We start from the raw sequence: 13777 nt of genomic DNA on the forward strand, positions 1-13777 counted from the left end.
AGTAAAAAATCTGCAGACGCTACACATTTACGAAAACAAAAATTCAAGTAGTTCACCATAGCTTAAAGTAGGTAAAAATGAAATCAAACACAAAGCATAGAACAAATTCCTGGATGTGCAATGTTAAAAACATTTTTTTTTTTTTTGGAAGTTTTTTTTTCCTTAATTTAATTTTATTGTCTGAACAATCCCTCTTCAGATCTCTGCTATAGACAGTAGTGATGAGCTCTCCTAGAAAAACTAAGACATAAGTTTGAATTTTTAGTTTTGGAGATGACTCGGATTAACATTTTAGCCCAAAGTTTCATGTATAAGCCCTCTTATCATTCACACTACATTCCGGTGTGACTTAAAAACGACATATGACAGTTAAAATTATATATATATTGGCCTTGTTTCCTTTTTTTCTCTCAATACACTTCCATCCATTGCCCTATAATGTGAGAGAACTGGAGCAACTGTTCTTAAAGATGAAATGCAAAACACAAGCTCTCTGCAGGGTACGGCTTCATCATGGTTATTGCTTAAAAACAATAATGTTTCACTGACAGTGATGACCGAGAGATCTGATGAGAAAAAACAGCGCCACTGCCTGAGACCGTGGCCAAAAAAAAAAAAAAAACTAACAAGGGGAAAAAACTGAACTGAGAAAACCTGAGAGGCAGAGAGAGAGAGAAAGAGAGAGAGAGAGAGAGAGAGAGAGAAAGAGAGAGAGAGAGAGAGAGAGAGGAAGAGAGGAAGAGAGAGAGAGGGGAAGAGAGGAAGAGAGGAAGAGAGAGAGAGAGAGAGAGAGAGAGGAAGAGAGAGAGAGAGAAAGAGAGAGAGAGAGAGAGAGAGAGGGGAAGAGATAAACAGACAGATAAATAGAGAGAAAGAGAAAGAGAGAGAGAAAAAAAAGGAAAGAGAGATATCCTGTCTCTTGGAATTTAATTAGTTCAGTGGGATCTCCGAGTGTTCTGATGGGAAAACGGAACGTCGTGAGAGAGAGAGAGAGAGAGAGAGAGAGGAGAATGCTGAGCGGGCATGGGAGAGAGGTCACACGGTGTAGTCCAGCTCGGCGTTCATTCTGGTGTACATGTCGTAGATGGCGTCCACTGTGGCGGTGAAGTTGACCAGGAACTGCCGCACTTTCTCCAGGCAGTCCTCTTCTTTGACGTCCCGGCCTTTTGAAAGGGCTTTCAGAAAATCTGATTTGTACGGAGCCGCGTACAGCGCTGCCTACGGGAACGAAGTCGTTTAGAGGACGGTTAGCGGTTAGCAAGCTTTTCTTTTGTTCTTTATACACCACTTAACGTTTTTGCCTCATGGTCTCCTAAAGCAATACACAACTTGGGGATTTAGATCAACACTCATAGTCAGTCAAAGACGAAAACTCACTTTAAAAAGCTTCTGAACAAGCCAGCCGTGGTACTTCTTCAAGGCAAGCTCGTACGCTTTGGTGATGTTAACTCGAATGAGGTTAGGATTGTTTTCGTCTTTCTCCCCGTCGACTAAGCTCTGGAGAAAGACCTGAATGAACCGAAGTCCTCTGGAAAAAAAAAACAAAACAAAACAAAACAGGAAAAAAAACAATGTCACCAGACCCCCTAAATAGCCTCGCTTCAAAGGGACAGTCCTAATATGGCACAAATCTTCACAACATCATCCCTGTCCATAACCGTACTTCTGGAACCTTCTCAGTGACACCACTACGCACCACTGCAGTTGTTTCCCTTCCGGCATCAGGAAACAAGAGAAAATCGGTGGGCTTTAGGCTCGAACTGAGAAGTGTTTTATCGAGCACGTGTCTCAGACGCTACGAGCAGAAAGCTGTGAGCACCTCAGACTCTCCTCTCACCGTTTCAGCCACATTAGGGCGAGAGTCGCTCCGACTTTGGGCCATTCCGTCCCGTACATCTCCTTCTCCGCCTCCAGAATCTGCTGAAGCGTCTTGTACCTGCTGGGATTGCTGTCGTAAACAGCCTTGATTTTCTGCAAATGGTCGACGGACAATATGAGCAAACATCGTAAAAATCAACGGTCGTGGCACCTGTAAACAGCACACTTTGGCCTGATGCTTACTGTTATGTTTCCGGCAATGTCCGCCTTGATGGGTGCGAACACCGTGGACCCAAGGCAGTCTGTGGAGAGATTAAACGAAAAATCTGCGTTGTACATTATGGTTTGCGCGCGTTCTATGTAATCCGCTGAAAAATCTTTAGCGTGGTTCCAAATCCGTCTCAAATGGCATGCATCGAACTTAATGTACAATAAGGCTATTGTTTTAGGATACATATTTATAAAGTAGACAACGGTTTGTCATGACACAGCAGAATTACCTCTGCTCTCTGCACTAAAAAGAAAAAAAAGAGCCCGGTGTGATTTTAATATTTCCTTCATTGCAGATATATCATGAGTATGATTGCTTCCATGGGAACTCTGTGTGAACTTTGACATTCCTCAGCTTTACAGAGGGGACTCTAAATAATTCACAGGGCTTAGAGAGCATGACAGATTTCTAAAAGCACCTCTCTAATTCATTAAACTTTCAGCAGATCCCACTATCGTATCCAGACCTGATGTATCGCACGTCTGATAATGCAGTGGAAACAATATCATCCTACTGGAAACTACAAATCGGCTCCAAAACCTGTTCTGACGTTAATTGATAAACTGCAGAATGTCACTGCGGGCCCATATTCTGGTCCATAAAAGTATCTGATGACGGTAAAATGTCTCAGCTGACAAAATGCACCATTATGAGGTAGAGCAAAACCATTCGGACATGCTGGGGAATAATGCCCAGTATCCTCTGAACAACGGATCCTATTTCAACTATAAGGAAACAAACTGTTACGACCAAGAACAACGTCAAAGTGGACAACAGGCCTTCCTACTGGTCTTAACCCGACGAGGACGCAAAAGGTGTGCGCTGTAACCAGATCGACTAGGCCGACCGTCACTCAACGCTGGGCGGATACGTATGGTAGCAGAGGACCGGACTCGAGGAGAGCACGGCGAGATAAACCCGGCACTGACAGGCGTCAGCACTCGGTCGGGTAGGTTAGCGTGTCCACCACGTCCCAGCTATTGTGCACTGCGGCAATATGCCCTTATCTGGTTACAAGAGAATTTCGACTGTACTCTTCCACAATCACCCTACACCCTTCCTGTCTTTATCACTCATCTTCAGGCCCATAATAACACTTCCCCCCCACACCACCCTGTCACATGCTGCTGTCCTAAACAACCAGAAACACAAACTAAAACACCTATAGAAGTTCATACCTAACACAATGTCAGTGGTTTCCGACGCTTTCCAACAACTACCCGCGACAAAGGCCTGTTTTGTGATTCAGTGTTTGTTTCTAAACAAAAGCCTATGGGAAGAACTTACTCGCTCCTCTCTGGGAATGCTGTGAAGAGCATAAATGAAACCATTTTACTCAACCATTTTACTGTTATTACAAAGTATTTACGCTTCATCAACACATCTGTGCTTCTCTTTGTTTTTTTTTTTTGTTTTTTGTTTTTTTTCCCAAACCAAACAATCCACCTGCTTTGGGGAGTCTCTGAAGATCAAGTGTGTTTTGTGCCTTTCTACACTGGTGCTTGGTGTACTGGCCGGAGACTGTGTACTGGTTGGAGACCAGGGCACGATAACACAAAGCAGAGGCTAAATCCAACACCCTGGACTTGTGACTGGAGAGTCTCAGGTGTCAGATTGATTTGAAAACACTTTTTTCATATTAATACAACATGAAGCCCTCAAACAAAAGGTGCCCTCACTGGTCCAATCGGTGGATGAATAGGTCGAGGCAATCCAACACCGTGCTAATCAATTTTCTCAACTTAAAATTGAGGGCAGCCGATTAAATTATGCATGCAAAAGGTTTGTTAGGCCGCTTGGTGGAGAGAAATTTGATCCAAAAAAAAGGGGGGTTATCCTTAATGGCATGTAATGTCCTGTGCCCGTTTTTGACAAATCGCCTACAACCTCCTGCAAACCAGTTCAGGAAAGTTTTTAATCAGGGACAGAAAATTCCACAACTTTGGAATCTGATTATGACAGACACACGAGCTCGAGAAAACGGTAGCTTAGTTGGTCTCACTCTCTGCTTCTATGTGTCTTGTAGAAGGAGAAAACTTCTTAGGTAAGGGATGAGAACACAACTGTTACACAGTTCGTGCGTTTTAATGTAACACAACTGAAATCTTCACCAACTATGACATAAATCACAAACCATTAAATCCTAATTTGGCAGCGGCTACTTTTAAACATAAATTGTCTGATAATCAAATAATAACTACCCAACATTTTTGACACGAAAAAGTATTCACAAACAAGGGTATACGCTTGTAAATGTATCGGAATAGATCGTGCACGTTTCGAACAGCTGGTCAAATATAAAACCAATTCAGTCAGATTATGAACCCCTACAATCACAAGAAGTCTCGTCTCGATATTCTCGATGTGCGAATACTGCCGTTAAAAGGGAAAATATTATGACAGGGAGGATATCACTGATAAGCGTTTGAAAAGCCCACTGTGAACGAACAGTTCGCTATTGTTCGTCAGCTAAAGGTGGGAACGAAAAAGCCATTAAGAATGGATGACTTTGTGTTCTAAAAGGACATAGATGGAAATTTTGTGATGATGTGATAAACCATCACCATAGATACGGATCCAAATTACTTATAAAAGTCTGATATGAAACAAACTTAGCTGGAGTGTGCAAACACGGTGTTTTTTCACGCTGTTCTGCCTGGTATGAACTTCATGAAATTACGAGAGTGTATTTTAAATCAGAGCTTCAGCTCCAACTGCTGCCACTGGAAACTTACCGAAGAATGGCGGAAGATAGGAGACGGACTCCAAGAATGGCCGGGTTTCCACTTGTTTGTCGGCTGGAAGTTGCCTAAACTGGTGCTCCATAAGGAGAGCCATCTTCTACCGTGTGAAGAGTGATTGTGTCACTCTCCCAGCGACAAAGAATCAGGGGTATCACTGAAAAGAGAAATGTCAATAAATCCAGGAACTTCAGTGAGAGGCGCCCCCTCGTACAGTGTAAAACAGCTGACCGCTTCGGTTGTACACGGTATCCACCCTCTCAGGCAAGCAACAAGGCTGTGCTGTGTGTGGTAAATTCAACAGGTGGGCGGCACCCAACCAATCAAATAGAAGGGGGTTGGGTTAATATACATGGGCAACTGTGCATACGATAAGAACTTTTTTAAACAGGCTACCGCTTTAAATTGGTGTAATGTTATGTGCATATGCAAAGTGCATTGTCATTTTACTGTTTAAACCTGAGCTTGCAGTTCATTCTGTGGGCTAGTTCATTCGGGTTTGATTTTGTTGTCCATCTTCTAACATAAAATATTTGTTGATGTCAGCTGTTTTAATGAAGATTATTTCATAATAATGATCGCATTAATTAAACATCACATTCTACCATGGTTCTGTCTGCATAGGGAGAAAGTACATGGCACTTTTGTGACCCTTTAACTTTTGTAAAAGTTGGTCCCGAAACTCTGTGTTGTCGTAGACTTACTATTCGGTATGGGTTTTTGCATGCCGTCAACGGGACGCACTTTCTTAACTTCGAACCTCAGCGACACTGGCATCGGTTTGAATCGTTCGTGGAAGCTATATTCCACTTCTGAGAAGCGAAACGTACACTGTAAACTATAGAGAGCGTGCATTTTTTAATGAAAATATCTAAAACGTAGTAAATCATTTAAACTCCCTTAAGCGTGACTCTGACATTATGTTTAAAAGGGGAGACTTTCAGGCAACAATTAGACACGCTTATCTAGTCACCATTAAACATTCATATCTAATGAATAATTTATCCAGCAGACAGTCAAACACACAATAAGACCAACAGACTATGTTTCCTCTCTTCACTCTTAGATGGTAATCTTTACCATAAAGAGTCCTTCAGGTCTTCCAGTTTTGCAGTTGGCCCATGCATTTATAACGGGAGAAATATGATGAAGACAAAAGGCTATGACCAAATCCTCATTCAACACCCCAGAATTAAACTGCACACTAAAAAGAGACTTGTGCTGCCGAAATTTATTGTGCCCTAAAATCTGTGAAAAGTGTCTGTATCATTTTATATGTCTAAGCAACAAAAGAACAGACGTTCACTTAGGATGATAATTATATTTTGCGTGTTTTCGATGATGGATTACGCAATTAGTTGGCCGCTTAATTGTCCCTGTGGAACTGCACATTGGGAGCGAACGTTACTGCCAGCCGCTATTGTTTGACCCCTACTACTTGCCGTCGCGTAACCAAGCACTTCGTGGGGTAACCAGGAAAAACAGGAAGTGGCTGATTTGGGTTTTCGCCATGCTAACATAAAGTTTACTGAGCATCAGAAGAGAGGACATGCAACCCTTTGGCTAGAGAAAGTCCTTCGTCGACAGTTTAATTAAAACTGCAGCACCATAAAGCAGCACTCTGTGTTACGGTAGGAAGATCATTACTACGTAAAACACCCACACGGCGTTATGCTGAGATGTTCAAAATTAGCTAGCTAAGTGGCTATGCTAATTTAAAAGTTCGCAGTGTGAGCGCTCCCAAACTTAACGGATCATAAAACACCTTCAGCCAAAGACGTTCCAGAAATAATGATTCAGTAACTTACTTGTTTACAAAAAAAGCGACTAAACGTCAAACATAAAATCTAACGAATTCTCTGTCTTGTCTAACGTGTATGGCTCTAAGTGGCTCGATTGTTTTCTTACGTTAGGTTAGCGACCATGGCTTTGCCGACGCTTTCTGCTCACTGGCCGAGTCGCGTACGCGCGCTGGAGAGGCAGATGGTGCGGCAGCGGGAACAGGAGGCTCGGTGGCGGCAGCAATGGGAGCTTCATTCGCAATATTTCAGGGAGCAGACTCTCCGCAGCAATAAACAGGCATACTGGAGCTCCCGGCAGTCTTATCAAAAAAGGTTAAAACCACTAACCTTTAGATTTTTACTGACTATAGCAAAAATAATCTGTTTTTTCCCTTTACTGCAGCATTTTCCTCTTCACTTATCTTATGTCCAAGTATAGACTATTTTGACCTTCAACTCTAACTACCCGATGCCAGATGGAGGAGGAAGGGTTCCTTCATTTTGAGTCTTGGTTCCTCTCAAAATTTCTTTTTAATAAAGCCTAAGAAAGTTTTTCCCCACCCTTGTCTTCATGAGCATGCTCAATCTGGATCTCTGACCCACTAGTAAATTCAGTTTTGTTGTAATTGTGCTGTGAATGATGATTACTGACTGAAAAATTCTACTTAGCTTGGTGTGTCCATAGCAGCAAATTCTAACATCAGCTACCTCTGCAGTGCACGTCATTGACTCCAGCTTGTCACTTTAAGAATGCAGTGACATTACACATTTAAATTTGTGTCCCTTTGCTCTCTGTTTTCCTATAAAAATGTATCATCTTTTCTAAATCGCTCTTTATTTGCACCGATGGTCCTTCAGTATGAGTGCGTTCCACCGCGAGCGAATGAAGGAGGAGAAGAAACGGAATCTGGAGGAACGGAGGGAGAGACTCAGGATTCTGCTCCAGGAGGAGAGAGACCGGCTGGAGACAGAGCTTCGAGAGGTTGGCCCAGACAGGAGTGCCTCAGTCAGGCAGCTGGTGGAGAGGACAGAGGGTCTGCGGTCAGCCAGGGAAGAGAGAAGGAAAAATGTGTGTCTGCTAACACCAGTCATGTAAAACGAATAACTCAATGCAAATGCACTTGCTGCAATTTAAATTTACATTTAAATTTGTTCATGTAGCTAAAGGGCCTGTTCAGGGCTGCCTATAGAAGCCCATCACTGGCAGACATCACCCCCAGAAGAACTGGTGTTTTAATTTAGAATTTGCATGTATGAAGCATTTTAAAGCATTTGTTTGATGACTCTTCATAAGTAGTTATGTATTTTAGCAATGGTTTTTTTTATCAACTCATAATGATACATGGTACTTCCATTATCAGGAAGTCTGACTAATAGCGTTTTTAACAAAGCACTCTGTCTGTTTATTCAGATTGATAATTTATTATACATGCAGAGTTTTAACAAATTCTTGCAGAATACTCAAACTGGTTGAGTTAAGCTCCAGCCTTGCTCCCTAGCACAATGGATGTGTCGTTGACTTACAGTGTCCTGTAATGCAACCACTGGTTTGATGGTGGGTGGCAAGGTCCTCTTTACGTGTGTAACTGATGCATTTTGTTTGTTTGTCTTTGACCAATCAGCTTGCACAGGAGCTGTTGAGGGAGCATTGGAAACAGAACAACCCTGAACTTCGTAAGGTTAGTGAAAACCTTTCTCGAGAGTGCAATGGAGGGAGGGGGAAGAAATTTTCCGTAACAGAAAAATACCTTTTGTGTGGTTGAATCTGAACATGGAAAATGAAACTGCAAATGCTTTTTGTCTTTCTATCATTAGAAATTTCTAGATTTCTTTTTAGCTTAAATGATTTATGTTGTTCGTTCTTGGCGTCGATTGCCGGAAAATACCATTTGAGAGTCCTCATTAATTCTGTCAGGTGGATCAGTTGCGGTCTCCTTTGGAAGGATTAAGTTAACAAAATCGAGTCAACACGTCGAAGGAGAGTAGCCATTTAGTCTCACCCGAGAGGGTTCCGTGTCCATGCGTGGACTTGATCTGTAAACGAATAGGGTCTGTGATGTCACTATTCCAGGACGGTCTGCAAAACCCGAACCCCTGAGTTTAATTCCCCTGTACGTGACGCTTCTCTTTCGCACCGCGGTGTATTGATATCTCATCGTTTCGTCGCTGACTGACATCGTCTAACATCGTGTGTCAACAGGTCGAATCAACTTTGCACAAAGATCATGTCGTCAGCCAATGGCAGGAGCAAAAGGCTGAGAAAAAACGGGTAAGCTTTCTCTGAGCGGTATAATCTGTCACGGGGGGACAGTCTGACAGTTATGTTACATGGCACGGTTTACTTTTTAAAGAGTAGCCTTGTTCCACACATGTGAACACAGTATCCTTTCTCTGAGAATCATTCCTCATGGAGACCGGCTGCACTGTCCCTCTTACCTAGTAGCTGTGATATACGTTAAAGAGAAATGTTCGGAGATGTAGTGTGTATTTCATGTGTTCAAGTATTTCCAGAACAGTCTTCAAAACAAGTTAAAAAATTAGCAGAATATACATTTTTTGCGTTCCAGTGAAGGTTTAATGAAGTTGTATTAGTTATTGCAATGGTGATTAACATGTATGATGAAGATGTCCATTTTGAATTATTCTGCAGTGCCTCAAGGCACAAACCTTTTATTATTATTATTATTATTATTATTAAAAAACAAACAGCAAAATGAGTAACATTTGACACTAGGACAGTGTAGTATGATGCTCCATGTCCCTTAATCTTCAGTGTGATGAAGTAGCCCAGGAGGAGAAGAGGCGCTTTGAAAATGAATACGAGAGGACAAGAAGGGAGGCCCTGGAGCGGATGAAGGAGGAGGAGGAGAGGAGGAAAGAGGAGGAGAGGAAAAGAGCGGAGGAGCTTCGGAGACAGATGGAGGAACTCAAACTGCGTGAGGAAGAGGTGAGTGGAAACTTTTGGGAGGGTACAGAAGCAAAAAGGCAGCCAAACACCAACGTCCATGTCAGTTTAGAGTAAAACACCACAGCTGCGGAAAAACTCCCGTACGGTGAAAACGGGGTAGTCTTGCTCCTCGTTCTGAAGATTTGTGGCCTGACTTTCGTCCTTCTCCAGGCCAGCCATCTGAAGAAGGAGCAGGAGGCTCTGATGGTGCAGCGCTGGGAGGTGGAAAGGCTGGAAGAAGAGAGGAAACAAGCGGAAGAGTCTAGAAAAAAATCAGAACTAGGGTAAAAATGACACAAAAAAAACCTTGTTTTGAGGACGTTCTTTGTATTTTTCTTTAACAAACAAGTTGAACTTTTCAGTTTATTAAAGTAAAGTAAAAAACAACAACCACCACTCAGAAAACATGTTTTGGCAGCATTCATTGTCAGTTGAATTAGGTGCAGCCCAAAGAGTCTCCATTCAAAGCATGATTCAGTCCTGGATAAGTCTTAGACATTGTATAGCTCACCAAAATTTTCAGTAACTGTATTTGAATGTCAGTATATACTGAATACTCTATTAAAACCCATGGGTGAGAGAACAGTGCAGTTGTTTATGTTACACTATGGGCCAGTGGAGTCTTCAGATTCATAAGGAAGGCATTGAATGTCCTTGCATGCTCCAGGTTGCCCGAGTTTCACCCCTGACTGTTTAAATAATTGTTTAAGTTTTGACCACTATTTAAATAATTGTTTTAGTTTTGATCACTGATTGTGGAGAGTTACTCCTGCGCTAAGTCCTCTCTCTGCTCCTCAGGCGGTTTCTGACACGGCAGTATCGAGCTCAGCTGAGGAGAAGAGCGCAGCAGGTGCAGGAGGAGCTGGTGAGTCTTTCTAAAACGCTTTTATTTCTTCATTTCCAGTCACTGTTGTCTGAAGGCATAGGCATCGCACGCCGTAGATACCCCACGATGAATGGGATAGCTTTTAAGACGACCTGTGGCTTCTAATGTAAACTCATTTACGAAAGGGATCGAACAAGTTAATTAATTTATAGAAATACCGTTTTCCTGTTTGTTCATCAAGCGATACAGTATAGAAAAACATGACAATCCCGAATAGAGCATTTTTGCCTGGACTTGTGCTTCTTTTTTTTTTTTGTGACTTCTCTTTACCCACTGGCTGACTGAGTGCAATACCTCTTCTCTCCAACAGGAGGCGGACCGCAGGATCTTGGCCGCGCTTCTGGAGGGCGAGGAGGAGGACCACAGGATAGCGAGCGCTCGGCGCGAGAGGGCGGTGGCAGACGCGGCCTGGATGAAAGGAGTGATCGAGGAGCAGCTGGAACTGGAGAGACAGAGAGAGGCGGAGTTTGAAACTCTGTACAGGTTAGAGGAGTCACTCCGCTTGCTTCACCTGTCAGGCTATATCAGATATTTTGTTGCAAGTTCTGCTTTTTTTTTCTTTTTTTTTTTCCGAAGTAAGGATATTGTTCAGTGCAAGTTTTGTCAGTCCCAAGACTGAAAACATGCTGGTCAGAGTATATCGAATCAAACGTCTTATCTTGACCTTAAATCAGAAAGTTGTTAATTAGCTGGATCAGAGCTAGACCAATGCTGCTTTGCTCTTGAGCCTGTGGTTTTCAGACTTTGATCACATTATACCATTTAGGCTTTTTTTAGCACTCAAACAGAACAGCAGACACACTAAATTAAACACACTTCTCTTTCTTTCTTTTGTGTTTCTCCCTAGGGAGGAGGCGCAGCGTGTTTGGGAGAAGCGAGAGGAGGAGTGGGAGAAGGAGAGGAGAGCCAGAGAGAGGCTCATGCAGGAGGTGCGTCATTCCTGTCCCTGGGGGTAGGGGGGGGGGGGGGGGGGGGGGGGAGTGTGGACCAGATGGAGGAAAAGCTACAGATTCCACACACAGGGAAACTCATTCTCACATTATCCTACGGGGAGTTGAGCTGATGTGCTTTGTATTGCAACAGTCTTCAGTTTTTGCTTGGCTGCAGCCATCTATCCTGTGATGGACCTTGTGGATTAAAGCTAACCTTTACTAGATCGTATTTTGAAATCAAATTGCATGTTAAGTCCAATTCCAGTCAAAGTTCCTTATCTTGGAAACCAACCTTACTTGTGAGCCTTTTTCAACAACCGCACCAGAGTTACCAACATCTGTTTCGTTCACAGTCACAGTAAGACTAAATGAAATGAAGCCTGATTAAGGAAATGTGCGATTCTTTTCTTTCCGGAAGGTTCTGACAGGGAGACAGCAGCAGTTGGAGGAGAAGATGCAGCGGAATCGCAGGGCCCAGGAGGAGTCTCTCCGTCGCAGAGAGGAGCTCATTCAGCTCCTGGAAATGGAGAGAGAGAGCAGACGACAGGAGAGAGAGCAGGAGGAGGCCCAACGGACCACACGCATGCAGGAGATCAATGCCCAGGTGTGTGTGTGTGTTTGGGGTTTAGGGTGGTTATGGGTGTGTGCGTGCCTGTGTGTGTGGGTGTGAGATGACCCTTCATGTTTATGTATTAAAATATTTTATCTAAGAGAATAATGCGTGTCTTAGAGCATAAATTCTCCTACAATGCAGCACATAAACTGGGCTCTTCAGGTCCGGAGTTCCTCTGGTTTTTGACGTTTTTCACTGTTAAAATGAGACGCTGATTTTTCCCTGGTACATGTCTTTGTAAACTCTTCAGACCAGCAGAGACAAGAGCGTTTGATTGACGTGAAAACCAACAGGATTCTATATCTCCAAGACTGTATTTGAGGAGTCTTGGTATAGAACTAACATGGCAAACCTGTTTACACGATACCTGGCTCTGCACAAAACCATTTTTCCGTTACAGTGGCCTCAACACTGCCCATTAGATCACTTACCATTAGATCAAGTTCAACTGAGAATTTCACATGGAAGTCTATGGAGTTTCGTTGCTTTATTACCTGATGTATGGAAACTCTGAGTCTGTATGAGTAAATGGGTTTCTCTTTCTGTCAGGTGGAAGAGCGGCGTCGGGAGCAGTGGGAAGAGCAGCAGAGGAGGAAAGAAGAGGAGGAGAGGCAGAGGGAGGCGCTCAGGCTAGAGGAGGAGGAGCTCCGCCTGGAGACACAGCGGATGACTGAACAGGGGTACCAGGAGAGGGTAAGGGAGAGACGAAACATTTTTCTGAAAAGATAGTACCAACTTGCCCGGCAATCGAGTTGCTTTTAAAAGGCCTTTGTGCGCATCTTAAGATGACTGATAAGAAAAATGATTTTCTTCCTCTGTCAGGGAGATGGGTTTTCTGTGTTTACTAATTGTGTATCCATAGTAGGTGAGTAGGTAACAGTTGTAGATGTAATCATCTGTCCATGTTCTTAGTTATTTATGTCATATGTACAGTACATGTGAATAATGACGTGTGAGGTCATGGTGAATGTGTCTAGTGAATGTGTTTTGTATTCTATGTTGTTATATTGTATATTTGTGTACATGACAAATTTACGCTCTCTGAGGACTGTAGAGTTGACCTATGGCAGGATTGATTTAATACAGTCATTTTAAAATGGAACAGTTCAGTCAAGGTTCCGTCCAATCGCTGATCATCAAATAAAATGCCCTGCTCTGATTGGCTCTTTCCCGCTTGTCGTCATAGATCCGTAGCAGACCCCGGTCAGCCTGGACATGAGGACTCAAGGGCAGAATGCTGAGGTAGCTCAATCATTTTAGCCAAACGTGTTTCAGCATTAAAAGAAAAGAACCATTTCAGATGTTCTCTTATCGCTTTACTGATTTCTGTGAAGATAACCATCTTCGCAGGAGAGCCAATGAAACCTAGCGCTTTATCTCGGAATAGCGGTGTGTTTACATGACAATTTTGACAAAGGCAGTTTTTTTTTGGCTGTTGAATCGTCAGATTTTTATAAGGTATTTTGTATGATTGTACTATTTTTAGTCACTTCTGTGATATTTTTAATTATTAAAAACAAATGTGAAAAAAAACTGCCCGGGTGATCGTTGTGAAATGACAACTCTTTCTTTAAAATTGAAAATTTTGTTGAAAGCAGATAATGAAGTTTTTACTATATGATTTTGAATAACCTTTCAACTGACTGTCAGTACCTTTCATATGCTTACATGGATTATTGTAGGTTTCAATACAAAATTAACATCAGACATTCGTAAAGACAAAGGACCCACACACAAAATCATCAACAATACCACTAGAAGGTTTCAGTTCTAATTTAACTTTATTTA

At 42.6% G+C, this 13777-nt stretch overlaps 2 protein-coding genes across 2 annotated transcripts; one reads left to right on the forward strand and one right to left on the reverse strand.

Annotated features, from left to right (window-relative positions):
- Nucleotides 1-1035: 1035 nt before the first annotated feature.
- On the reverse strand, nucleotides 1036-4927 carry gltpa (glycolipid transfer protein a). Its single transcript, XM_030791034.1, has 5 exons — nucleotides 4825-4927; nucleotides 2062-2120; nucleotides 1838-1971; nucleotides 1378-1528; nucleotides 1036-1218 (listed from the first exon to the last, which is right to left on the reverse strand). The coding sequence occupies exons 1-5, from the start codon at nucleotides 4925-4927 to the stop codon at nucleotides 1036-1038; spliced, it is 630 nt and encodes a 209-aa protein (XP_030646894.1).
- A 1510-nt stretch (nucleotides 4928-6437) lies between these two features.
- On the forward strand, nucleotides 6438-13292 carry tchp (trichoplein, keratin filament binding). The gene is made up of 13 exons (XM_030791025.1): nucleotides 6438-6461; nucleotides 6744-6944; nucleotides 7470-7680; nucleotides 8234-8290; nucleotides 8812-8880; nucleotides 9385-9558; nucleotides 9730-9842; nucleotides 10357-10423; nucleotides 10755-10927; nucleotides 11292-11373; nucleotides 11795-11980; nucleotides 12539-12682; nucleotides 13176-13292. Exons 2-13 carry the CDS (start codon nucleotides 6754-6756, stop codon nucleotides 13206-13208), a joined length of 1500 nt encoding a protein of 499 aa, XP_030646885.1. The 5' UTR covers nucleotides 6438-6461; nucleotides 6744-6753; the 3' UTR covers nucleotides 13209-13292.
- Nucleotides 13293-13777: the final 485 nt, after the last annotated feature.

The sequence above is a fragment of the Chanos chanos genome, chromosome 14 (assembly GCF_902362185.1).
Source record: "Chanos chanos chromosome 14, fChaCha1.1, whole genome shotgun sequence".
NCBI classification, from domain to species: Eukaryota; Metazoa; Chordata; class Actinopteri; order Gonorynchiformes; family Chanidae; genus Chanos; species Chanos chanos.

Bases quoted from the DNA above. Each gene is read 5' to 3' on its own strand.
- gltpa (XM_030791034.1), bottom strand. From the start codon at position 4,927: ATGGCTCTCCTTATGGAGCACCAGTTTAGGCAACTTCCAGCCGACAAA. The intron at 1,972-2,061 runs GTAAGCATCAGG...GACCATTTGCAG, and splicing joins ACATTGCCGGAAACATAACA to AAAATCAAGGCTGTTTACGA. The intron at 1,219-1,377 runs GTGAGTTTTCGT...TCGTTCCCGTAG, and splicing joins TTGTTCAGAAGCTTTTTAAA to GCAGCGCTGTACGCGGCTCC.
- tchp (XM_030791025.1), top strand. From the start codon at position 6,754: ATGGCTTTGCCGACGCTTTCTGCTCACTGGCCGAGTCGCGTACGCGCG. The intron at 7,681-8,233 runs GTGTGTCTGCTA...TTGACCAATCAG, and splicing joins GGGAAGAGAGAAGGAAAAAT to CTTGCACAGGAGCTGTTGAG. The intron at 11,374-11,794 runs GTGCGTCATTCC...TCTTTCCGGAAG, and splicing joins GAGAGAGGCTCATGCAGGAG to GTTCTGACAGGGAGACAGCA.